This window comes from Aotus nancymaae, unplaced genomic scaffold (assembly GCF_030222135.1).
Source record: "Aotus nancymaae isolate 86718 unplaced genomic scaffold, 86718_ANA_hifiasm-v0.15.2.pri h1tg000003l, whole genome shotgun sequence".
Classification (NCBI taxonomy): domain Eukaryota; kingdom Metazoa; phylum Chordata; class Mammalia; order Primates; family Aotidae; genus Aotus; species Aotus nancymaae.
The window spans coordinates 11,204,333-11,231,125 of record NW_026988414.1 but is presented as its reverse complement, the minus strand read 5'-3'; the positions used below and the strand labels follow the sequence as shown (position 1 = coordinate 11,231,125).

Genomic DNA, 26,793 nt, shown 5'->3' with positions numbered 1-26,793 from the left:
AGGCAGTCAACAGGTGTTATTAAATGAAAATGATTTACAAATTTTATTTAATCTAAAAAAAATCATAATGTATAGGCCATACATAGGAGAGAGGGCATCCCCCCAAACTCTTATGTTTAATGAATAAAATCAATGTCATGAAGCAGAATGGTGGTTGTCAGAGGCTGGAGAAAAGAGGGAATAGACAGTTATTGTTTTTTTTTTTTTTTTTTTTTTTTGAGGCGGAGTTTCGCTCGTTACCCAGGCTGGAGTGCAATGGCACGATCTCGGCTCACCGCAACCTCCGCCTCCTGGGTTCAGGCAATTCTCCTGCCTCAGCCTCCTGAGTAGCTGGGATTACAGGCACGCGCCACCATGCCCAGCTAATTTTTTGTATTAGTAGAGACGGGGTTTCACCATGTTGACCAGGATGGTCTCGATCTCTTGACCTTGTGATCCACCTGCCTCGGCCTCCCAAAGTGCTGGGATTACAGGCTTGAGCCACCGTGCCCGGCCCGACAGTTATTGTTTAATGAGTATAGTTTCAATTGTATAAGATGAAAAGAATTCTGAAGATGGATGGTGGTGATGGTTGTACAACATTATGAACATTTAATATATTGAACTATACACTTAAAACAGTTATGACAATATTTTTATATATTATACCACATTGAACAAAAAATCAACATCATGAATGAGATTAAAGCAAAGGTCATTTTAAGAGAATATTTCTCAGGCCAGGAAAGACTTGACTGTAGCCTAATTAATAGTGATATTAACAGTAGGGAACTGGTCGGCATGGAAACACACTTACAAGAGACTCAAGTTGCCAAGGGAGATGATCAATCTGGGGACTAGATAATCCCAGTCACTTAAAACAAAATTTGTTACAAAGTAGGGATAGTTTATCAACGTCACCATGGCCTAAAAGAAATATGCTCATGCAGAAATCTCTGAATAGGTGATTTGGTATGCAGAGTGCTTTGGCTTTGCTGTTTAAGAGAGAACACTGGAAAACAAGTGGGTGTAGGTGTTGTCAATGAAAAGAAAGATTATCCTTTGTAAATTAATGAGATGGTGTCCTATTTATGCATATGTCCCTTCTGTTCATTAGGAGTAAGTTTCCCTCTTTCTGATCAACTCAAGATTGACTTTATGGGTATGAAAAACCCAAAGCAAAACCCTCAACAATGATGACCTACCAATAAATGAAATGACAATTTAGGAATCCTTCTGGATAGCATGTTATCACTTTTCCTCCCCCAAACCACAAGAGGGTAAAATTCATTGGTAAACAGCAAAAAAGCATTACATGAACACTATAAACAATTTTTAGAGATTTTAAGTCTTTTTTTCAAAGGAATAATAGTAACAAAAAAACAAAAGGGAGCTCATAAAAAGTATTCTGAGTATAGAGAACATAATTTTAATATTACACACTACTCATTTTTCAAGGAATATATCCAAGACTTTGAAATTCGAATCAGAAATGGAAAAAGGATCAAAAAGAAAAAAAAGGTAGTGAAGAGAATACAGAAATAATTTGGCAGCAGGTTTTTATTTTATTTATTTTTGAGACAGAGTCTTGCTGTGTTGCCCAGGCTCGTGTGCAGTGGCACGATCTCAGCTGCAACCTCCAATTCCTAGGTTCAAGCAATTCTCGTGCCTCAGCCTCCTGAGTAGCTGAGATTACAGGCGTGTGCCACCATACCTGGCTAATTTTTATATTTTTAGTAGAGATGAGATTTCACCATATTGGCCAGGCTGGTCTCGAACTCCTGGACTCAAGTGATTTGCCCACCTTGGCCTCCCAAAGTGCTAGGATTACAGGCGTTAGCCACTGCACCTGGCCCTGAAGTAGGCTTTTAAATAAAATTGTAGGTCCATGAAAATTTTCTGAGGTAAGAAAAAAACTTCCATCCTGTTGCAAAGATTAAGGCAGTGAAAGGAATCTGAAAAACACTGAATCTATTATGACCAAGCTTGCCTGCTCTTAATGCATTCCAAACACCTAGTTCCACTTTGCATTTCAATGTAGAAACACAACAATGTTGGTGACAAAGTAACATCAGACATTCCATGATAATTCGTGGGGCAAGGAAGTCTCTTTTGTGAAATACAGATGGAGCCAAATGCCTTAGAAGTTTTGGTCAAAACGTGGTCCTCTACATGAGCCTCTAGAGAAATCATTCGGCTCCTTCTACTGCTGTCGTGGAAATAGGTTTCACATAGTATGGACCCTCACTCAGGTAAGTTCTGAGCCTCAAATAATTTGGGTTCCCAAAGATTTCTGCAATTGTCTTGGAATTGGCAAGTGCTTTCACTAGTTCATATTTGGCATCCTTTGAAGCTTTGTCATGCTCCACAGACCGGTCCACCACATATTCTACAAAACCTGGACTGTTAAACATAAGTTTCTGAGCCCAGGGTTGGTTTGCAATGGCCTGTAATGGAAGGCAGAAAGAATACAATTCCTCTGAGTCGAAGTTAAGTTTGTTAGTGGGATGGCACAATATTTACAAAGAAATCTGGCAACATGAACTTTAAAAATGTTACCTTTTGTCTTGAGTAAATTCATTCCTGAGAATCTAACTTAATAAAATAACCTTAAATCCAAAAAAATCCTTGTATACAAAGACGTTCATAATAGTGTGAAAGTTACAATATAAATAATGGGGGAATGGTTACATAAATTATGGTATATAGCAATAAAAAATAAACATTAAGAATAATGTTTACAAAGAATAGGAAATGACATAAGTAAAACTGTTATATAAAAATAGCAAATGCAAATTATAAATAATGCATGATTACACAGTGGAAAAATAAAAACTAAAGTAGAAAAGACTAACTTCAAGATACTCATATAGTACACAAATATTTTCAAGAATGTTCATTGTAGTATCATTTGTAAGATACTATCTAAATCTTCATTTACAGGAGAATGATATATTGTGGCTATTCAATGAAATACCAACTTTCTAACTGCCTCTTAATATAGACATATTAAGAAAAAACATTGTAGGGGAAAAAAGCAAAAACCACAACTACTTTTGCATCAACCTAACAGAATGATACAAACAGCATGATATCATTTACAAAGTTTATGAATATGTAAAATACTATGTTTTATTTAAAGGACGCATACAGCATGTGGTAGAAATATGAAATCATGTATGGACCCTAACTTTGTGACAGTGATTTTTATCTAAGAACAGAGGAGCCGGGCGCGGTGGCTCACACCTGTAATCCCAGCACTTTGGGAGGCCGAGGCGGGTGGATCACGAGGTCAAGAGATCAAGACCATCCTGGTCAACATGGTGAAACCCCGTCTCTACTAAAAAATACAAAAATTAGCTGGCTGGGCATGGTGGCATGTGCCTGTAATCCCAGCTACTCGGGAGGCTGAGGCAGGAGAATTGCCTGAACCCAGGAGGCGGAGGTTGCGGTGAGCCAAGATCGCGCCATTGCACTCCAGCCTGGGTAACAAGAGCGAAACTCTGTCTAAAAAAAAAAAAAAAAAAAGTTAAGAAAAAAAAAAAAAGAACAGAGGAAAGGGAATAGGATTGGGCAAAGGTAGGAAGATATGACTATGTTTGAAATATTTCACCAAAAATAAACACACACTAATACAAAAACTAAAAGGAAATGCACCAAAAGCTATGACTTTATATGATTTTTAAAAATTCTACTTCTAAGTATTTTCCAAATTTTAAGAGTAAGTTTTTCAAAACTTATTACATTTTTATGAAAAAGAAGTTACAATCCAGCTTATGGCCTAGTTTTTTCCTCTCAAAATGTGTTCCACAGACAAGTAGCATCAGCATCACCTGAGAGCTTATTAGACATTCAGGATCTCAGGCTCTGCCCCACAACTACTGAAAATTAGAATCTGCATTTTAATAAGATTCCTAAGATTAATGTTTGAGAAACTTTGGCCTACTTCACAACCAAGCATGAATGTAGGCAGGAATAAAAATAGTTATCCCAACTAGTAAATAAAAATTATTTCTACATACTTTTGCACTGACCTAGAAAAAAAAAATTATTTCTACAACGGAACCAACTAAGCACAGGATAAAGAAGAGCAAAACCAAAATGAACTAATAATGAAAATATTAAGCAGGAGCCAAAATGGCCATCTCATACAATGACCCCTTATAAATACAACGGTGAAAATACAAGGGTGAAGCAGTCTTTTTTTTTTTTTTTTTGAGACAGAGTCTTGCTTCATTGCCAGGCACCAGGCTGGAGTGCAGTGGCGCGATCTCGACTCACTGCAACCTCCGCCTCCTGGGTTCAAGCAATTCTCCTGCCTCAGCCTCCCGAGAAGCTGAGACTACAGGTGCGTGCCACCACGGCCAACTAATTTTTGTATTTTTAGTAGAGACGGGGTTTCACCATGTTGGCCAGGATGGTCTCAATCTCTTGACCTCGTGATCCGCCCATGTCAGTCTCCCAAAGTGCTGGGATTACAGGCATGAGCCACTGTGTCTGGCCGGCTGAAGCAGTCTTAAAGAATTGTTTCTGAAGATTGTAGGAATACGTGTATTCTTCAAGACCCAGATCCTGTATCGCATCCTCAGGAAGCCTTCCCTCATTTGTCCCTGCCATTCTCTTTATTCCTTCCCAGTCTAGGCCATGTATGCTGTCTGAGATCCCATTATTGATAAGATTACTAAAGCGATTACTACCTTTCTATGCTGGGGCTACAAAGATAAATCAGATACGCTTCCTGCTCTCACCTACTTAATAGGTGAGACAGGTCAGTAAACATTTGCAACATAATATAACAAATAGAACACAAAGGTATAATCCTTACCACAACTGTAATTACATAAGTAACTGTACAATTATATTTACTGCCTGCCTCCTTCAATAGACAGGAAACTACATGAAAGGAAGGTCTTTATATATTTGGTTTACTGTTGTATGCCCTTCACTAAGCAAAAACAGAAACTCAATAAATATTTGCTGAAGAAATAAATATATGCAACACAGGAAAGCCAACATTGTTTAACTCAACCTTGTCAATCTGGGCAAAGTGTGCTGAAGACATACCTGAGTTAGTCCTTGACAAAAGAGTAAGAAGTTAAGAAGCAAAGTTAAGGAAGAGTGTTAGATACAGAGAGCCCAGCAAAGGTTCAGAGACACAAAACAGTTTGGTACCACTGGAGCATTAGGTGCCAGAAGCCTTATTTCCTGCAGGGGAAATAAGGCTTAGGAAGACTAGGGCTAGGTCAACGGAGGATGGCAGATAAAAATTCTGGAATTAACCATGTGATCACATAGCATCCTGTTCAAACCTCAAACAGCACCTAGTATCTTTTACTGAAACAATCTGTTTATAAATCTGTCTCCTTCCTTAGTCTCTAAGGTAGCAGAAGGTAGAAACTATACTATGCACTTGTGCATCTCCAGAGATGGCACAGGCTCTGGCTCACTGTAAGTACTCAAGTGTTGAACTGGCAGGGTTCCAGAAGGACCCATGGAAAAGAATACCTACTGTGAACACTTTTAAGGCAGCACAGTGTAGTTCAGGGAAGGGTTGACTGCTAATGCCACGGAAGAGCTCCAGTGGATCCCGGGATAAAGAAGAAAACCAGGATTCTGTCATCCTCAGAAGGTCATCAGTCTGCTGCTCAGGCTATAGGAAAGAAAAGGAAAATCTCATCACAAGGTTAACTCATCTGGAGAAACGAACTTATTTGGAAGTCAGGACACCTGGGACCCACTGTCCTTTATTAATTTCCCAGTCTACTTACTGGTAAGTACAGAAGAGATGAAATTGCATCCAAACATCTAATTTTTAGCTCCATTGAGGCATTCTTTGCTTGATGTCCTATTCTCACGAGCAAGCGTTCAAAGCGAGTTCCTTTGAAGGATAACAATGAGATTCTTCTTCATTATGGTAAAATATACACAACATAAAATTTACCATTTTAACTATTTTTAAGTGCATAGTTCAGTGCTATTACGTATATTCACATTGTTGTGCAACCATCATAACTATCCATCTCTAGAACTTTTTCATCAACCCAAACTGAAACTCTGTATCTATTAAACAATAATTCCCTTTCTTCCCTACCCTCATCCCCTGCCAACCACCATTCTACCTCCTGTGAACTGGATTCTTCTAGGTATATCATCTAAGTGGAATCATACAGTATCTGTCCTTATGTATCTGGCTTACTACACTTAGCATAATGTTAATAGTGGTGCAGGTTCCTCTATGCTATAGCATGTGCCAGAATCTCATTCTTTTTAAAGGCTGAGTAATATTCCATTGCATGTATATACCACATTTTGTTTATTGATTCATCTATCAATGAACATTGAATTGCTTGCACCTTTTTTTGGTTATCATGAATAATGCTGCTATGAACATGGGTGTACAAACATTTGTACAATTTTTTTTGGTATATACGTGGAAGTGGAGATGTCGGATAAAGGAAATGTAAAATGTACAAGGGTTACAGTTTCTCCACATCCTAACACTTATTTTATGGGTTTTTTCTTTTTTTAAGTAATAGCCATCCTAATGGATATGAAGTGAAAAATGAGATTTTTAAAATTATGCTGTCATACACTATGATCTCTACCAACCTAGACCAATACAAAAATAAGCATGTAATTAGAGAACAAGTGACAGGCCTAGAACACATAATTACATGCAACACAGCATATATAAGGCAAAGTTATAAAACTGGAATCAAAGGACCTGGACTTGAGTAGCAGCTGCCCTAATTAGTATGACCTTAGAAATTTTCTTAACTCCTCTAAGTTTCATCTACCTTACCTGGAAAATGAAAATGACAGTAGTATGTTCTTTGCAGTTATGTAAAAAGATTATGTCATAGGTAAAAACACTTAGAAAACTACATAAAACAAGGATATTAGCTATGATACGCAACATCATATTAATTTTTTTTTTATTTTTATATTTTTTATTTTTTTGAGATGTAGTCTCACTGTGTCACCCAAGCTGGAGTACAGTGGCCTGATCTTGGCTCACTGCAACCTCTGCTGCCCAGGTACAAGCCATTCTCCTGCCTCAGCCTCCCAAGTAGCTGGTATTATAGATGAATGCCACCACACCCAGATGATTTTTGTACTTTCAGTAGGGACCGGGTTTCACCTTGTTGGCCAGGCTGGTCTTGAACTCCTGACCTCAAGTGATCCACCTGCCTTGGCCTCCCAAAGTGCTGGGATTACAGGCATGAGCCACCTTGCCCAAACTCTTTTTAAATTTTTATTTTTTTAGATGGGGGTCTCACTTTGTCACCTAGGCTGCAGTGCAATGGCGTGATCATGGCTCACTGCAGCCTTGATCTCCTGGGCTCAAATGATCCTCCCACCTCAGCCTCCCAAGTAGCTGGACTATAGTCATGCACCACACCACACCTGGCTAATTTTTGTTGTTGCCTAGGCTGGTCTGGAATTCCTGGGCTTAAGTGATCCTCCTGCCTTGGCCTCCTAAAGTGATGGGAGTATAGGCATGATAGTTTTCAACATATGCGTATCAAGAATTTTAATAATTGGGCTGCATATTATTTTGTGTGTACAATTTGTTGTGCTATTGATCCTCACGGATGTATGGATGCTCCATAAGAGTATTTTTCTTGGCCGGGCGCGGTGGCTCAAGCCTGTAATCCCAGCACTTTGGGAGGCCGAGGCGGGTGGATCACGAGGTCAAGAGATCGAGACCATCCTGGTCAACATGGTGAAACCCCGTCTCTACTAATACAAAAAATTAGCTGGGCATGGTGGCGCGTGCCTGTAATCCCAGCTACTCAGGAGGGTGAGGCAGGAGAATTGCCTGAACCCAGGAGGCGGAGGTTGCGGTGAGCCGAGATCGCGCCATTTGCACTCCAGCCTGGGTAACAAGAGCGAAACTCCGTCTCAAAAAAAAAAAAAAAAAAAAAAAAAGAGTATTTTTCTTTTTATTTTAGATAAAGTCTCATTCTGTTGCCCAGGCTGGAGTGTAGAGTGTCATTTCAGCTCACCGCAACCTCTGCCTCCTGGGTTCAAGCCATTATCCTGCCTCAGCCTCCTGAGTAGCTGGGACTACAGGCACGCGCCACCACGCTCAGCTAATTTTTGTATTTTAGGTAGAGATGGGGTTTCACCATGTTGGCCAGGTTGGTCTTGAACTCCTGACCTCAAGTGATCCAGCCGCCTTGGCCTCCCAAAATGTTGGGAGTACAGGGGTGAGCCACCACGCCTGGCCTCTTTTATTTTATTTTATTTTTTGAGACAGAGTCTCACTCTGTCACCCAGGCTGGAGTGTAGTGGCATGATCTCAGCTCACTGCAACCTCTACCTGCCAGGTTCAAGTGATTCTCCTGCCTCAGCCTCTTAAGTAGCTGGAACTAGCACTGTGCAGCACCACGCCTGACTAGTTTTTATATTCTTTAGTAGTGACAAGATTTTGCCATGTTGCCCAGGGTGGTCTTGAATTCCTGAGCTCAGGCAATCCACCCACCTTGGCCTCCCAAAGTGCTGGATTACAGGCATGAGTCACTGTGCCCAGCCAGGAGTATCTCTCTTAACATAAAATCTTATTTAAAACACTTTTATTTTCCTTTCTTGACATTACAAAAACCCCCCAAAATTTCATATTCACAACAACCCTAAGAAGTAGTTGTTATGCCATTTTTATAAATGAAGAAAATGAGGCTAGAAAAATGAAGTGAGTAAATGAAGTTCAAAAAGCAAAGTCAGAGCTGGATGCAATGGTGTGCACCTGCAATCCCAGCCAATGAGGATGAGGCAGGACTACTTGAGCCCAGGAGTTTGAGGCAAGCCTGGGTAACAGAGAGACACCCCCCATCTCTAAAAAAAAAAAAAAAGAAAAAAAGAAAAAGAAGGGAATAGAAAACTCAAGGACATGAATCCAAGCCTTTCTGACTCTAGCTCATGGTCTTTATACCATGAAATCTAGCCAAAGACGACATAGAGGGGAAACAGAAAACAATATTTGGTTGAAACTGATTGGTAGAAACCTAAACAGTGAAAAGTCAAAAAAAAAAAGGGGGGGGGTGTTCAGTAGTAATTATTAGACTTTCAGACATGAGTCCAAGGTCATGGTTAACAAGACTACAACCCATAAAATAGTTTCTACAATGTAGTTAACCTACCAGCAAATGAACTTACATATTGAACCCTTGTCAAAAATTAAGATAACCCTGAATAGACCCAAGTCATACCAACCTGTTTTCTGTAAAACCTGTTTTCCTTCAACATTGGATCCCAAGATTCCAACTGTGTCTACAGCTACACCAATCATAGTGGGGTCCTGACTTTCTATCATTTCAAAGACTTTTTCCATAAAGACAGGATAACGCTCACAGGTCTGTTGAGGACTATCCATGACAGCCAGGTTTCCAAAAAACTTCACAAATCCTAAAGAGATTTACAAAAATATATTTTAATAGGGGAGCAAGACAGTATGAATTGTGGGCCCTATGACTTCATAGGAACAGAAATGAACTGCAGGCCAGAAAGTGGAGAAAGGTTAGAGTAGTGTGTTGCCTGGAGAACAGAGAGACCATTAGGAGATTCTAAAGGACCTGTGATGTGTGATCCTGAGAGAGTCAATGGAGCTGGGACCAGCTATTGAAGTACCGTCATATGCAAGAGGGAGAACAAAGAACAAGGATCAGTAGATACAAATTACAGGAAGGCAAGTTTAGAGTTATTACCAGGAAGAAATTTTTAAATGGGTATGTTCATTAATAAAATAAGCTAGGCTACCTAAGGAAGACATACATACCCAATTTCTAAAATTGTTCAAGAAGGACTAATCAACCATGTCCCAGAATAAAATGGCAAGAGTAGATCCTACCATAGATATAGATTCCCACTCAGAGACATGATTAATCTGTGAAACATACTTTAAATGTCATTACTAGTATTTTCATTTATGTTTTTGTTGATCTTCAAAAGAAAAATATCCTAATGTTCTAAATAGCACTGATGTTTCCAGAAACCAAAGTCAACAGTACACAGCTCCCAGAGCAATGGATTCCCCCTCATTAAGAGGCTAAGGTATCTTCTTTTTTAAAAAATTAACTTTTAACTGACAAATTAAAAAGTCATATATATTTATTGTGAACAATGTATTTTGAAATATGTATATTTTTAAAACTGATTTTTCTGCTTTCGTGAAAAATGTCATTAAATTCGGTAATTTTTGGTAGGGGATGCACTGAATCTATACAGTGCTTTGGGTAGCACGGATATTTTAATAATATTAATTCTTTAAATCTATGAACATAGGATATCTTTCCATTTACTTGCATCTTCAATTTCTTTCATCAGTTTTTTTTTTTATTTATTGCATTTTAGGTTTTGGGGTACACATGAAGAACATGTAAGATTGTTGCATAGGTACACACATGGCAGTGTGGTTTTCTGCCTTCCTCCCCATCACCTATATCTGGCATTTCTCCCCATGTTATCCCTCCCCAACTCCCCACCCACTGCTGTCCCGCCCCTATTTCCCCCCACTGACCCCAGAGTGTGATGCTCCCCTCCCTGTGTCCAAGTGTTCTCATTATCATCAGTTTTTATAGATCTCAGTGGATAGATCTTTCACCTCTTTAAATTTATTCATAAATATTTAATTTTTTTGAATGCTATTGTAAATGGGAATGTATCTTTGATTATTTTTTCAGAGTTCACTGTTAGTTTATAGAAATGTTGATTTTTATGCACTGATTTTGTATCTTATAGCTTTACTGAATTTATTTATTCATTTGACAGCTTTTTGTGGAATCTTTATTCTATATATTAATATAAAATTATGTCAGACATTTTTACTTCTCTCTCTCTTTCTTTCTCTCTCTTCGCGGGTTCAGCTCACTGCAACCTCCATTTCCTGGGTTCCTGGGATTCTACTGCCTCAGCCTACTGAGTAGCTGGGATTACAGGCACACACCACCACTTCGGACTACTTTTTGTACTTTTAGTAAAGACAAGGTTTCACCATGTTGGCCAGGTCTCAAAATCCACTCCGCTGCCCAGGTTCAAGCCATTCTCCTGCCAATCTCCTCCCAAGTAGCTGGGATTCCAGGCACCTGCCACCACACCAGCTAATTTTTGTATTTTTAGTAGAGACGGGTTTTCACCATATTGGCCAGGCTGATCTCCAACTCCTGACCTCGTGATCCGCCCACCTTGGCCTCCCAAAGTGCTGGGATTACTAACGTGAGCCACCACGCCTGGCGTAAGCCAGGATGGTCTTGATCTCCTGACCTCGTGATCCACCCACCTCAGCCTCCCACAAATAAAACCTGCACCATCATTTCCATAGGTATCTGCGTTTCTTACCTGGCAAATAGAAGCTAGAGAAAGGGTCTGAATCTGCCCCAACAATTATATTAGAAATTTGGTCAATTACTCCTTCTTGAGCAAGGTACTGTCGCCCATGATGAGTATATGCCAGTGACGTCACCATTTCTATACAGGTGGCTCTAAAATGTCAGAAGGACAAAAACAAGGAGAGTTTGCAGATGATTTGCATAGTTTATAAACTGCTCTCATACATGTTATCTTATTTAATTCTTCCCACCACATTTTAAAGGTCAATAGTCTTGGCTCCTCTTTTTAGATGAGGCACTAAGGCCTAGAAAGTTGCAGTGACTTACCTGGAATCACATTGTTATTACAGGCAGAGTTTAGATTTAAATCTTGACCTTCTGATTTGAAGTCCACTATTGTTTCCACTATAACCTAGCTGCTTCCTAAAATATTTTTAAAAATTTTATTCTGAAGTATCAAACATACACAAAAGTAATGAGAATAATACAATAAGCCCCTATATACCCATAACCTGATTTTATGGTTATGAAGATTTTGCTTTATTTCATTTTTTCCCTATTTTCTGTTGAACTATTTTAAAGCAAATCCTAGTCAACCTGCCATTTATCCCTGCATACTTCAGTATGCATCTCTACAAAACACAAATGTTTCCTCACACAATTATAATGCCATTGCCACATATTAGGAAATTAATAATAATTCTTTGGTATTATCTCGTATCCAACCATGATCAAAGAAAATAACTAAAAGATTTATTTTTACAGTTTATAGTTGATCCTAAAGTGTTTTGACTAACCATTAACAGGTTTTTCTGTATCATGAAATTTGATACAATGCTAAAAAATAATTAACAAAAATAATTGTCTCATTAGGTTGAGACACTCAAATGCACTGAAGCAATGTAACTAGTGACTGATTTACTCACATAGATTTAACAAATTCAGCCATGTTTAAAGAACACAGGACGATCAAAAAATCATTTGAGATAAGAAAAATCAAAACTTATATATGCAAAGATAACTATAATGCTATCATAACAGCAAAATACTTGAAGCGAATCAACTGTTTAATAATGAGGAGGTATTAGTAAACTGTGGAATATCAACAAAGATCATTTGGAAGACATTAAAAAGGATTTAGGGAGTAGGGGGAATAGGGGCTGGAAGAGACTGGAATTAACATTTCTTGGAGAACCTATGTCAGCCATTGTACTGCTTCCTAAGGTCAATTAGCTTAATACTTACAGTATCTTATTTACAGAGTTATTGTTCTATCTGAGAGATGAGGAAACTGACTGAGGTATAGAAAGCTTATAATAATCAGTCCAAGGCCAAACAGCTAATAAATAGTAGAAAGGCATGCAAACCAAGTCTTCCTCATTTCGAAAAGCCCATATTTTTTTTTTTTTTAAGACGAAGTCTTGTTCTGTTGCCAGGCTGGAGTGCAGTGGCACGATCTTGGCTAACCACAACCTCCACCTCCTGAGTTCAAGCCATTCTTTTGCCTCAGCCTTCCAAGTAGCTGGGACTACAGGTGTGTGCCACTGTGCCCGGCTAATTTTTGTATTTTTAGTAGAGGCGGGGTTTCACAATGTTAGCCAGGCTGGTCTCAAACTCCTGACCTCATGATCTGCCCACCTCAGCCTCCCAAAGTACTGGGATTACAGGCGTGAGCCACCGTGCCTGGCCTAGCCCATATTCTTTCTATCATGCCATGGTACTGCTATTTAACAATGCCAAAAAAAATGCATATGATGAAATATTAGTAATACAAAATGGCAGTTACCATGCAATTGCAACGTTTTAAGAGTACACAGACTTAGGGACAGGGAACACAGTCACTTGAAAGTGGTGAATTGTCATGTGGGGCTTTGCCAAGTTCCAGTATGTTGACACGACGTAACTTGAGCAATTTTCTAAAGGTCCCTACTGCAGGACACACATCCGTCATGAGATTGCAACCTGGGCAAAGTCTTTAATAGAGAAAATCACAGACATCCCAAGGTTGTTTCCCGGCCCTTCAAAAGAGGACATTTCACTTTAAGAACTCTCAGTCAACACACCTGACCAACACATCCTCACCAGTCAGCTCTCTCAGGAGCTGGGTTACCAATCCACTTGTGGTACAGTAGTTTAAAGATTCTGGTGACACAGAAGAAATCTCTACAATTAGCTGAAATAAAAACAGAAGAAGAAAAAGGTCAAAACAGCCATAGGCCTGATAGATCTCATTTTCGGTTAAACGTAGGACTAAGTACTTTCTATAAATGAGTTTTTAAAAATCCATTATTTGTCTCTGTCTCTTTAAGTAGAAAAACTTCAGTGACCACGTTAGAAATTACTTTGGCACAGATTTTTTTGTTTTTTTTCAGAGTCTCGCTCTGTTACCCAGGTTGAAGTACAGTGGCGTGATCTCAGCTCACTGCAACCTCTGCCTCCCAGGTTCAAGCAATCCTTGTGCCATAGCCTCCTGAGTAGCTGAGATTACAGGCACACACCACCTGGCTAATTTTTTTGTATTTTTTTTAGTAGCGATGGGGTTTTGCCATGCTGGTCTTGAACTCCTGGCCTTAAGTCACCTGCCTGCCTTGGCCTCCCAAAGTGCTGAGATTACAGGCATGAGCCACCACGTCTGGCCACTGTGGCACAAGAAATGTTCCATTATATCTGGGTGTATCAGCACTTTCCCGCCCAAGTAAACATCAATCAGGGTACAAAAGCCTGAATCAGTAACAACAAATGGATTATAAAACCATTCACTCATTCAGGCATTCTGTCAGTCAGTCATTCTCTTACTCATTCAACAAATACATCCTGAGGTCTTACTGAGAGACATAGGAAGACACTGAAGGGTTTTAAGCAGAGAAATGACACAATCAGATTTGGACTTTTAAAAGACCATTCTGACTGCATGTGAAGACAGACTAGGGATGACAAAAATGGATGAGTGGAGTCCAGTTTGGATGCCACTATAGTAGCCCAGGTGAGTGATACCAGTACATTAGTCTAGGGTGGTAGAAACTGTACTAACGAAGAGAAATGCATGGGTTTAAATAAAATCGACACACTATGATGACAGAATGGATATGTGGCAGGGAAAACAAGCCTCAGAATAAGCCAAGGTCTAATATTCAATTAAGTAGACTGAGACAGGGCCAGTTTGTTGCTCTTGTTTTTAATTAGAGGGATGGGGTGGATAAGGAAGATCAGGAATTTGATTTCTGCATGAGTTTGAAGGGCCTAGAATATGCCCAAGTGGCCAAGAGCGAGGAAGCAGTTGAGTATGAACATTTGAGCTCAGAAGAAAGGTGTCAGTTGGAACTTTACATTTGAGAGCTATCATCAGAGATGGGAAGTGAAATCATCTACAACTATCTAGGAATGAATATAAAGTACAGTGAAAGCGGGGCTTGGAACTGTTTTCATGAACTCCAACAATTAAAGATTCAATAGAGGATAATGAGCCAGGAGACTGAGAAGAAACTGAGAGGGAGAAGGAAAATCAGCATAGTATGGTATAACATGCAAAGTAAGTGTTCTGAAGAAGGAATTAGACTATAGAGGATTCCATTTCAAATATGTACCCTATTAAGTATGTGGCCTTGGATCCACTGCTCCATCAATATGAGGTTAATGATAAGAACATACAAAGTTTACTGTAAGAATTAAAGATAATGTATGTGAGTATTTTAGCACAGTGTTTAGTAGAAAGCTGGTACAAATAAGGGCCATTTCTTCTAATTACTACAAATTTTTTCAAGTCTGGTTTCAATATCTTCTCTATCATAGTACTTATACTGCACTCTAAATATATATAGATATATATATAAATATATATATAGATAGATATACATATAGATAGATATATAGCGGAGGTTGCAGTGAGCTGAGATCACACCATTGTACTTCAACCTGGGTGACAGAGTGAGACTCTGTCTCAAAATACATATCTTTTATATCTATATATTTAGAAAGGGTCTTGCTCTGTTGCCCAGGCTGGAGTACAGTGGCACAACCAAGGATGGCTCATTGCTGTGTCAACTTTCTGGGCTCAGTTGATCCTCCCACTTCAACCTCCCAGGTAGTTGGGATGACATGCACACAACACCATGCACAGCTAATTTTTTACTTCTCTGTAGAGATGGGGTCTTGTAATGTTGTCCAGGCTGTTCTGAAACTCCTGGCCTCAAGGGATATCCTCCTGCCTTTGCCTTCAAAGTGCTGGGCTGTAAGTATTTTTTGTGACTGTCTTTCATACTAGCCTGGAAATGCATCCCTATATTCCCAGCACCTACTATAGGGTCAAACACAGATTATATACTTAATGAGCCATCTTGCTTCTCATTCTGCTTTGTAAGCATGAGAAAGTATGCTTTTAGTCTTACCTCATACACCCTGTATCGAACAATGTCATTTGTTTTCATTACACTTTTCAAATCATCCAGCAGATTGCTTTCAAATAAAGCCTCGAGTCCAGCTTGGGTTAGTGATATTCTTGACAGGGATTTGATGGCCTTATAAGGAAAGAAAATATCTCTTATGTCCCCAAAATACAGAATATTATTATCTACTTCATAAGACTGATATAAAAATTAGTGCATGGAATGCACCTTACCCAATGAGCATTCACTGTTTTAGCTATTATTTATAATTGGAAAAGACACATGGTATTCCCCATAGAATTATATGTGTATCCTAGAAAATGAAAGGGGTTTACTGGTATTTACTTGACAACCGTTTATTTCATACAATCCATATGAGGTTGCAAATTCAATTACACAAATCAGCCATTCTAAACCTTTACCTCTCAATTCAGAAGGCCTTTCTTTATCTTTTGGGACATTAATGTCTCTGCACATTTAAGTCAATGATTCTAGTAGACTCACCGCTTTTGCTACAGATAGATTCTCTCCACCAATGCAATAAACAATTTGTTTTAGTAATTCAGCATTGTTTAGAATCTCAGTAACAGCATCAGAATTTTCAACAATTCTTCCAACCTGAAAGAAAAACAATCAGAAACACTCTTCTAAAGTAGGGCAACATATGGTAAACACACAATGGTCCAATTTCGTTAGTGTGCAGTTATTTTAGGAGTTAGTGGTCACAGCTCTATGTCAAGTCAGAAAATATCAAAATGACCTAAATTCATTCACACACATATGGTATGGTCACATCTGTGAAAGGAAAGAAAAAAGAAAGTAGGTAAAGAGGTAAGATATCTCAGTGAGTGAAAACAACACAAACCCAGCTCTATATTTAGCTACATTGACCTTGCACAAATTATAGCCTCATTTCTTATCTGTAAAATGGGAACACAATATTTAATTCTAGCATAGTAACAAAGATTAAATGAGACTGAATAGGCAAACCCCTGCTACAGTATCTGGTGTATAATGGCCAGTGAATAAACTGATATCATCTCCCACCCCTTTTTCTTCTTTTGAGACAGAGTCTCGCTCTGTTGCCCAAGCTGGAGTGCAGAGGTGCGATCTCAGCTCACTACAACCTCCACCTCCTGGGTTCAAGTGATTCTTCCATCTCAGCTTCCTGAGTATCTGGGATTACAAGCACCCGCCATCATGCCCGGCTAATTTCTCTATTTGTGTAGAGACAGGGTTTCACCATGTTGGCCAGGTTGGTCTCGAACTCCTGACCTCAGGTGATCTGCCTGCCTCGGCCTCCCAAAGTGCTGGGATTACAGGCATGAGCCACCATGCCTGGCCCCCTTTTTTGCTGAATAAACACAGAAAAGGAAAAACAGTAGTTCAGTATCTACTGAGTAACTGTTTAGCTCCTACCATTTCAACAAGATAATCCTTAGCATCAGCTCTTCACTCAAATAGTAGGATGCTTTGGTTACCAGGATGATAAGAGCTACTGTCTTAATTGTTGGTTTAGTGACCTTTACAATAGCATTTGGTTCATCCAGTGTAACAGAATCTAACATGGCACAGGGCTATTTGAACACACATGAATCTTTTTTCTTTGGAGTAGGAGCTCCTTGAAGGAAAGTAATAGGTTTTGTTTATCTTGGTAACTCTAACAGTATATGGCACCATGCCTGGCATGTAAAAGGAACTCAGTCAGTATCTGATTAATGAATGATTCAGACGATATTTAATGGAACTTCTTTCTTTAGCTTGTATCTCCCAGGTTATAGTTAGCTATGCACACTGGAATAGACCACACATTTCCCGGGGGGAGAAAAGAAGCAGAGGAGAGGAGAAAAGGGGGAGAGAAGAGGGAGGGGGAGGGGGAGAGAAAGAAGGAGAAAAAGGAGAGAGAGAGAGAGACAGACAGACAGACAGAGAGAGACTGTGCTTTCTTCATCTTTCTGTCCCAGTACAGAATCTGGCCCAGAGCAGGTGGTCAATGTCAGTTCCTAGTAAAATTTCATACCTGGGAAAGAGTGAGGATTTTTACAGAATCATCAGGGTGAGTTAGTCCCCTCTGCAGGTCAACCCTGAGGTTCCGGGCCACGTGAACTGGTTCCATAGCTTGGAGCAATCTCTCCAGAATGGATACACACAAAGTAGTCTTTTCCCTGAAGGAGATATCATAGATCTTATTAGTTCACGTCCTGCCAAGTAGGAAGTAACAACCTAATAATATCTGAAGGTTGGGTCAGCATCTCCTCCACACAGACTTCTTTTTGAAACAGCAGCTTTCGCTCAACTATTAAACATTTGCTAAGTACCTATTATGCACATTGTCTGTGCTGGGGCTACAAAGAAGAAGATATATTCTCTAGTCATTTTTTTTTTTTCTTGAGACAGAGTCTCGCTTTGTCACTCAGGCTGGAATGCAGTGGTGTGATCTCAGCTCACTGCAACCTCTGCCTCCTGGGTTCAAGCAGTTCTCCTGCCTCAGCCACCTGAGTAGCTGAGCCTACAGGCGCCTGCCACCACACCCGGCTTTTTTGTATTTTTAGAGAGACTTGGTTTCACTGTGTTAGCCAGGATGGTCTTGAACTCCTGACCTTGTGATCCGCCCACCTTGGCCTACCAAAGTGTTGGGATTACAGGTGTGAGCCACTGTGCCCGGCCCAATATATTCTCTAGTCTTAAGGAGCTCAATCCAATGAAAGATACAGAAAAACAAAAAAGGCAACTGTAATCCAAATAAATAAATGCTATAGGCTAAGGCCAGAAACTATAGGAGCTTAAAAAAGAACAGAGGGTACAGGGAAGGCTTCCTAGAAGGGTAACATCTAAACTAAATTTTAAGAAAAAGTAGGAGTTATCTAGAAGAAACGTGTTCCACGTAGAGGGAGTAGCAATAGCAGTGCATGAAAAGGCAGAGAAGAATGAGACACAGTGTTATACTTTCAAGGAATAAGTAGCTTGGTATGATTGGGGTCAGAATGGGAGACAGGTGTTAAGAAGGTAAAAGGGTAAGGTTAAGGACAAGAACTGAAACGTAAAAGATGCACAGAAGCCAGATTCTAACCGGTATTTTATATCATGCTTGGAATTTAGACTTTTTCCAGAAAATCAATGGCAAGTCACAAAGTGGTCTTAAATAAAGAAGTAAAATGATGAGATCTGACTTCTAGAAATCACTCTGCACCAGTGTTAGGGAAAAAATTTTCAATTACAAGGCAGTTAATGGTGAGAGGTGATGATGGAGTAAATCAGGGGAGCAGCAGTGGGGATGGAGAGAAGAGGGAAGCGCTATGAAAAAGAACCTGGTGACTACCACTGGTAGATACAGAAGATGTTTTAAGAACAATTTTCTTGTCTCTTAATAGACACTACAAATAAATGGGCTAATATATTGTTAATATTAGCATACAATTCAACTGGTACAACCTTTCGGGAAGGTAACTATGTAACACAAGTGAAAAGCCTTAAAAATGAACATACCTCGCCAGGCGCAGTGACTCAATCCTGTAATCCTAGCACTTTGGGAGGCCAAGGCGGACGGATCACAAGATCGGAGATCAAAACCACCCTGGCCAACCTGGTGAAACCCCATCTCTACTAAAAATACAAAAAAATTAGCTGGGCGTGGTGGCACATGTCTATAGTCCCAGCTACTAGGAAGGCTGAGGCAGGAGAATTGCTTGAACCCAGGAGGTGGAGACTGCAGTGAGCCGAGATTGTGCCACTGCACTACAGCCTGGGTGACAGTGCGAGACTCTGTCTCAAAAAAAAAAAAAAAAAGAACATACCCTTTTAATTCAGAGATTCCACTTTGCATAATTGAACCTAAGGTAGTATTAAGAATGTTTTTACACCCAAGATAATTGAAAACATGTATTTTCACAAAAACTTGTACACAAATGTTCACAGCAGTGGAAACAACCCAAATGCCCACCAAGTGAATGGATAAATGTGTTATGTGCAGACAATGGAATATTATTCAGCCATAAAAAACAATGAAGTAATGATACATATTACAACATGAATAAACCTTTTAAGTATTATGCTAAGTTAAATAAGCCAGACACAAAAGGCTTCCTTTTGAGAATGATTCTATTTACATCAAATGTCCAGAATAGACAAATCCATATAGAAAGTAGATTCCTGGTTGCCAGAGGCTTGGGGAAGGGGGAAGAGGAGGAATGGGGATACATGAGTATGGTTTTCTTTCTCTTTAAAAAAACGTGATCATAGGTAAAATTTACCATTTTAACCATTCTTAAATGTACAGTTCTGTGGCAATAAGTATATTCACTTTGTTGTCCAGCCATCACCATCATCCATCTCCAGAATGTTTTCATCTTCCCAACCAGAAACTCTGCACCCATTGAACACTCCTATTCTCCCCTCCCAAGCTCCTGACAACCACCATTCTACTTTCTGTCTCTCTAGATTTGACTGCTCTAGGTATGTAAGTAAAAGCACACAACATTTGTCCTTTTGTGTCTGGTTTACTTCATTTAGTATATAATGTCTTCAAAGTTCACCTGTTAGAATTTCCTTTCTTTTTAAGGCAATATGTACAATATCCCATCATATACGTATATACCCCATTTTGTTTATCCATTCATCTCTTCATAGACACTTTGGTTGCACACTTGGGTTGCGTTGCTTCTGTGCCTTTTGCAATTTTAGCCAATCTAATAGTGTGCAGTAGAATCTTACTGTAATTTTAATTTGCATTTCCCTGATGATTAATGTTGAATATCTTTTTATGTGCATATTTACCATCTGTACTTCTTGTTCAAATCTTTTGCCCATGTTTTAATTGGGTTATTTCTTTTCTTGCTATTTAGTTTTGAAAGCTCCTTACATATTCTGAATGTAAGTCCTTAATCAGATATATTATTCACAAAGATTTTTCTTCATTTGTGACTTTTCATTCTCTTACTGTATGTAACCTTTAAAGAACAGAATGTTTAATTTTGATGAATTCTACTTTGTATTACTTTGTTCTTTTTTTTAAGACAGGATCTCTGTCACTCAGGCTGGAGTGTAATGGAGCAATCACAGCTCACTGTAGCCTCCACCTCAGCCTCCTGAGTAGCTGGGACCACAGGCATGAGCCACCATGCCCAGCTCAATTTGTTCTTGTATGGATCATGCTTTCGGTGTCATATTAAAGAAGTCTTTTAACTAAAGGTCATAATTTTTTTTCCTATGTTTTCTTCTAGAAGTTTTGTAGTTCTAGGTTTTATATTTAGGTCTATGATCCATTCTCATACACTGCTGGTAGAAAGGTAAAATAGTGTAACCACTTTGGAAAACAGTTTGGTAGCTGCTTAAAAAGTATACACCTACCACACCATCTAGCCATTCCACTCCTAGCTATTTACTCAAAGAGAAAAGAAAGGATATTTTTATGTAAAGACTTGTACATGAATGTTCACAGCAGTGTTATTTATAATATCTCCAAACAGAAAACAATTCAAATCTCAAATGTTCACCAACAGAGGAATAGATTGCATTCATACAATGGACTACTACTCAACAATAAACAGAAATGAACTATTTATTCATGCCACACAGATAAATCTCAAAATAACTATGCTGTATGATGGAAACAAAACAAAAGAATACATAATGTATGACTCCATTTATATGATCCCTTCCTCCCATGTTTGGCCAAAATAAGGGGCAAGTTCATCTATAGTGATAGAAAGCAGATGAGTGGTTGGCCGGTTGAAACAGGGAGAGATTAGCAAAGGGTGTGAGGGAGCTTCTGGGAGTGAAAGATACATCTGCTATCTTGATTGTGGTGATGGCTTCACGGGTGTATATGTATGTCAAAACTTGCCAACTTGTAAATTTTATTAAGTGCAGTTCATTGTATATAAATTATACCTTTAAAAAGCTGTTTAAAAAAAAGTAGTGGTATGTTAAACTGTACAGTGCACAAATTTTAGGTCCTATGTGACCCTTCTGTGCCAACAAGCCAAAGAGTTAATGCTTAAAATTAGTCTTGTTTGATTTTCATATTCTAAAGCAGTAATCTTAGGACTTAAACTCTCTCAAAAAAAAACTGTCAAGATCTTAATTTACATCTACAAGATCAGATTGTGAACCAATACACAGCAACCTATGTGGTTTAGTCAGGATAACAGCAATATATCTGGAGACTGACAGATACTATCCAGAGAATTATTCTCACAAATTGCAATTGGTATCTACTATGTATCCAGTTCTTTAGGGAACAATCCATTAACACTGTTCCCTAAAGCACTGCTCCTTCATTTAGCAAACTATCTTCCCATGGACCTTAATCCTCAAACTCTCCCTCACTTCACTTCCTACTGCTTCTCTGTTATCAACTTGTGGTATGACCTTTGAAAGTCTCTTCATCTCTAAAATGAAGAGGTTGGACTAGGTGGTCACTCTAAACCCTGTGAGTCTCATCTTTCATTGTGTATATACTGCATTGTGTGCTGCGCCCTAAGAGGGATGCAGAGATGAACAAAATGCAGTCACTGCCTTCAAAGAATTTACAAACTAGAAACAGACACACAGAGAACTATAACATAGGTAATAGTGTCAAGTATCATTTACAGAAATAACAATAATGTCCTTTAGCAGATCTGAGGAGCAGTCATTTGCAACTGGAATAATTGAGAAAAATATTTTGGAGGGGATGGCTCTTTAGTGGGCCTAAAAGGATGGACAGGATAGACAGCAAAGTATTTCAGTTAGAAGGGTGGTATGAGTAAAGTCAGGAAAGTGTAAGTCACGCTTAAGGAAAAATAAGGGTGCCCACATGGTAGCTGGAGCAGATGAAAAGAAGTGGAGTGGAGGAAAAAGGTGAGGTGGGAAAAGTAGGATGGAAATATACTGTAAAGGGCCCAAATGGCACTCTAAAAACTCACTAAGGCAATGAGAAACCATGGAAAAGATTAGCACCTACTGACCTGAGATGTATGCTCACTAGGGTTACAGGGTGGGAAGGACTTGCTAGAAAAGGAATTTCAGAGGTAATGAGAAGTCAGATTAATACTACAGACCTAGCAAGAGGGAAAAAACGAGGGCTTGGATTAAAGAGGGGACAAATAAAATCTTTCATAGGCAGACTTGAAAAATGTTAACTGATAGACTTCATGATTGGAGAACACTTACAAAAAAGGAAGGAATCTTAGAAGGTCATAGCCAAGAAAGCCCTCTGACAGCCAGTGTTGACTCAGTGGTTCATAATCTTTTCAAGTAGTAAGGTCACTTTAAAGTCTTTGGATCACAAACATTTCAAAACTCTTTTAAATGATCAAATTATCAAATATGAAGTGGGGTTTTTCTCCTTTTTTTCACCCAGAATCCAGGTAAGACAGAATTATAAAATGTTTTTCTTCTCTCTTTTTTTTTTAAAGACAGTCTCTGCTGGGCACAGTAGCTCATGCCTGTAATCCCAGCACTTTGGGAGGCCAAGGCAGGCGGATCACTTGAAATCAGGAGTTCGAAACCAGTCTTGGCCAACATGGTAAAACGCTGTCTCTACTAAAAATACAAAAAATTAGCCGGGTGTGGTGGTGGTCCAGCTACTATAGTCCCAGCTACTTTGGAAGCTGAGTGAGGCAGAAGAATCACTTGAACTTGGGAGGCAGAGGTTGCAGTGAGCTTAGATTCCGCCACTGTACTCCAGCCTGGGCGACAGAGTGTGACTCCATCTTAAAAAAAAAAAAAAAAAAAAAAAAGGCAGGGCCTCACTCTGTCGCCCAGGCTGGAGTGCAGTGGGCAATCTCTGCTCACTGCAACCTCCACCTCCCGGGCTCAAGCGATCCTCCATCCTCCCGCCTCAGCCCTCAAAGTAGCGGGACTACAGGCAACGCCCAATTAATTTTTTATTTTGTTTTGTAGAGACGGGTTTTCACCATGTTGCTCAAGCTGGTCTTGAACTCCTGAGCTCAAGCTCAGCCTCAGCCTCCCAAAGTGTTAGGATTACAGGTGTGAGCCACTGCTCCCGGTCTACAAAGTTTTTTTTTGAAGTGGAGTTTCGCTCTTGTTGCCCAGGCTGGAGTGCAATGGCACGATCTTGGCTCACCCCAACCTCTGCCTCCTGGGTTCAAGCGATTCTCCTGCATCAGCCTCCCTAGTATCTGGGATTACAGGCCTGCACCACCACATCCAGCTAATTTTGTATTTTTAGTAGAGACGGGTTTCTCCGTGTTGGTCAGGCTGGTCTCCTGATCTCAGGTGATCCACCCGCCTCGGCCTCCCAAAGTGCTGGGATTACAGGTGTGAGCCATCGTGCCCGGCTACAAAGTGTTTTTTAATCAAACACTACTGATGTGTAAAATACCAAAAGTAAAAGTCGTCCTACTATTTTCAGCCCCATTTCCTTATCAATAGTTTCTGGTGTACCTTTGCAGATACTTCCAGTGTTATATACAAGTTATAGAAGCCTGTGGGGGTTGGGAGGATTGTAATCATTTTTAAAAATTACAGATTAAAATTACAGATTCATAAATCCTGCAATTTTTCATTCAGCAACACAGAGGTCTTTTCATGTCTACATACGTATACATACATCTACCTCAGTATCTTAAATAACTGCATAGTGTTACAGAGTAATAGTGCATAATTTGGAATCCCCTGTTAACGGATATTTAGATTGTTTCTAGTGTTTTGGTGTCACATATGATATGTTATAAATATTCTTTCTGTGTCCTGATGAAACTCAGAGTGCCTTGATTGCTCTCTGACCTAGCCAGCTGCAGGTTTCCCTGGCACGCTTGACCATAAACCTGGGCCTTGAACATTCCCAGGTGATAAAGGTATCTAGGTTGTTGCCCAAAACACTGAAAAAGACTGACCTCACCTCTGAGCCAAATTCCTTTAAACTCTCATCTGAACTGATCCTGACCCCCTTCGCGGCGGACATACAAAGGTCTCTCAGTGTCCGTCCAGACAATTTCTGCAGCCCTCTGTAAGTTTCCCCCTAAACGCTTTTGGACTGATCGCCTTGGCATTCAGTGATTCTTTCTCTGGCATCTCAACCAGCCACATCTCGGGAAGGCTTGAAGCACTCCCTTGTGGGAACTCCCCTGCCGCTGCTTTTGGAGCAATTTCAGCCTCGGGTTCGAAAGGACAAAATAACTACACATTTTGTGCACGTATACCTATATTAAATTTTCGTGACAAGAATGACTGGATGAAAAGGCATGTGAATTTAAAATGCTAATGGTTCTTGCCACATTGCCAGGATAGGATCCTATTGGAAGAGGAAACAAATCAAGAACCTGTACAAAAGGATGTGGAATGCTCCTTTTAAGTGGACAACTTTACTTCCCTCCTTTAATTCCTGCTTCAAGAAAACGGGAGAAAACTGACCCTGGGCACTCTCAGGCTGAACGTGAACCCCGTCTCTTGCCCCAGGATCCTTCCTTCTCTGCAAATTTCGGTTACTTTCCACCTCCCCTGTGACTGGGAAAAGCGCTGTTCTTGCCTCCAACCACTTTCGTGACCGTATTTAGGGGTGCCTCTCTCCTCGGCTCAAGCCCTCGGGGTCCTCTCACCTATGGTTCTCGTTGAGCAGAGAGAAAAGCGGGCCGAGGCGCAGCTCCGCCGCTTGCTCGCGAAGCTCATTGAGCGGCACGGCCTGCAACACGGAGTGAAGCGCGCGCAGCTCCTCCAGCGGCGCTTCCAGTCTCGCCACCTCCCTCAGCAGCGTCAAAGCCTGCTCCGCCATCTTGCCCCCCAACGCAGGGGCTGGCCCGACAGCCTAGTTTCCGGGACGCTTCCCTGAGTCTCGCGAGATCTGCTGATCACCGCATCCCTGTCCCTGAGATTGCTACAGGGCTGCCAAGCCTCGCGATAAGTGTCCGTTAGGGCCTTGTCAACTGTAGCCAGTGGCTGCGGCTTCCTCAGTCTGGCGTCATCTGGGGTGCTGCTCAGTGGATTGCGGAGGCCAGTTTTCCAGTCGGCTTACGTGTTTACCGCGGAGGGCAAATCCCTGTCCCGGCCAGCGCAGCGGCGAGTATGGGGACTCACCGGAAGGTAAACGGCCTCGTCGGCGGCCTCGCAGCTGCAAAACCAGGCGCTAGGCGACGGCGATCGCGGCCGTTATGGAGGCCACTGCGGCTACGGCCGCAGCTGAGGCCGCCCCAAGCGGAGCGGAGGCCTGGAGGGGAATCTTGATCCTGGCCCAATCTTGATCTTGACACCTGTCAAGAGGAGGCGGAGCGTCATGCCTCTGGAAGACGGAATGAATATTCTCCAGGAGTCCGACGAAGGCGTGAGTAATAGGGACGTGCGCTGCCTTATTGGTGTTGATCAGTCCACCAAGGAGAAGCAGCTGGGCGCGGTGGCTGTGCCTGTAATCCTTGGGAGGCTGTGGCGGGAGGATCTCTTGAGCCCAGGAGTTCGAGACCAGCTTGGGCAACATGGTGAGAACCCCGTCTCTACCAAAAAAAAAAAAAAAAAAAGGAAAAATATTAGTGTGGTGTGGTGGCACGCACCTGTAGTTCCAGCTACTCGGGAGGCTGAAGCGGGAGGCTCGCTTGAGCCTGGGAGGTCGAGGCTGCAGTGAGCTGTGATTGTGTCACTGCACTCCAGCCTGGGCGACAGAGCAAGACCCTGCTACCCACCTGCCCCAGAAAACCAAGAAAGACCAACGTGGAGAGTTGGTTGCCCGTCTGCTCCAAGCTGCTGTGTATTCCCCGTAATGTAAACATCGTGAAGATGGAGACCCAGTTAACCTTTTAGATGGAGGGCCAGATAATAGAGGGCGACATCTGACCCGGAAGGCATTCTGCAACCAGGCCTAACACATCTACAGGGAACCAGTGGGAAACATCTGGGGAGGACAACCCAAATAAGTATCTTGCGAGCAAGGGATGGTTTGAGAACTCTAAAAATCACTGCTGTTTTGCAACATATGAAGTTGATGGCGGAGGAAGGACCCTTAAATGCTGAGCGGGCACTGAGTATTCCAGGCAACTGGAGAGAGGTTGTGTGCCTCAACAGGTTTTCAACGCCAAGGAGATGGCCCATCTTTCGAAGTGCATGCCTTCCTACTTTTGGGGCAAAAAACAAAAATCTGGAAAGCTTAGAGGAAGCTAAGGACAGGATTTCCCTCA

The 26,793-nt window shown here is 40.7% G+C and overlaps 1 protein-coding gene across 1 annotated transcript; it reads right to left on the bottom strand.

The window, feature by feature from the left end:
* Positions 1–21: 21 nt before the first annotated feature.
* On the bottom strand, positions 22–25,430 carry PSMD5 (proteasome 26S subunit, non-ATPase 5). The gene is made up of 10 exons (XM_012458241.2): positions 25,231–25,430; positions 17,709–17,853; positions 16,193–16,306; positions 15,692–15,820; positions 13,370–13,479; positions 11,317–11,459; positions 9,196–9,387; positions 5,748–5,857; positions 5,489–5,629; positions 22–2,426 (listed from the first exon to the last, which is right to left on the bottom strand). Exons 1-10 carry the CDS (start codon positions 25,401–25,403, stop codon positions 2,169–2,171), a joined length of 1,515 nt encoding a protein of 504 aa, XP_012313664.1. The 5' UTR covers positions 25,404–25,430; the 3' UTR covers positions 22–2,168.
* Between the last annotated feature and the right edge of the window lie 1,363 nt (positions 25,431–26,793).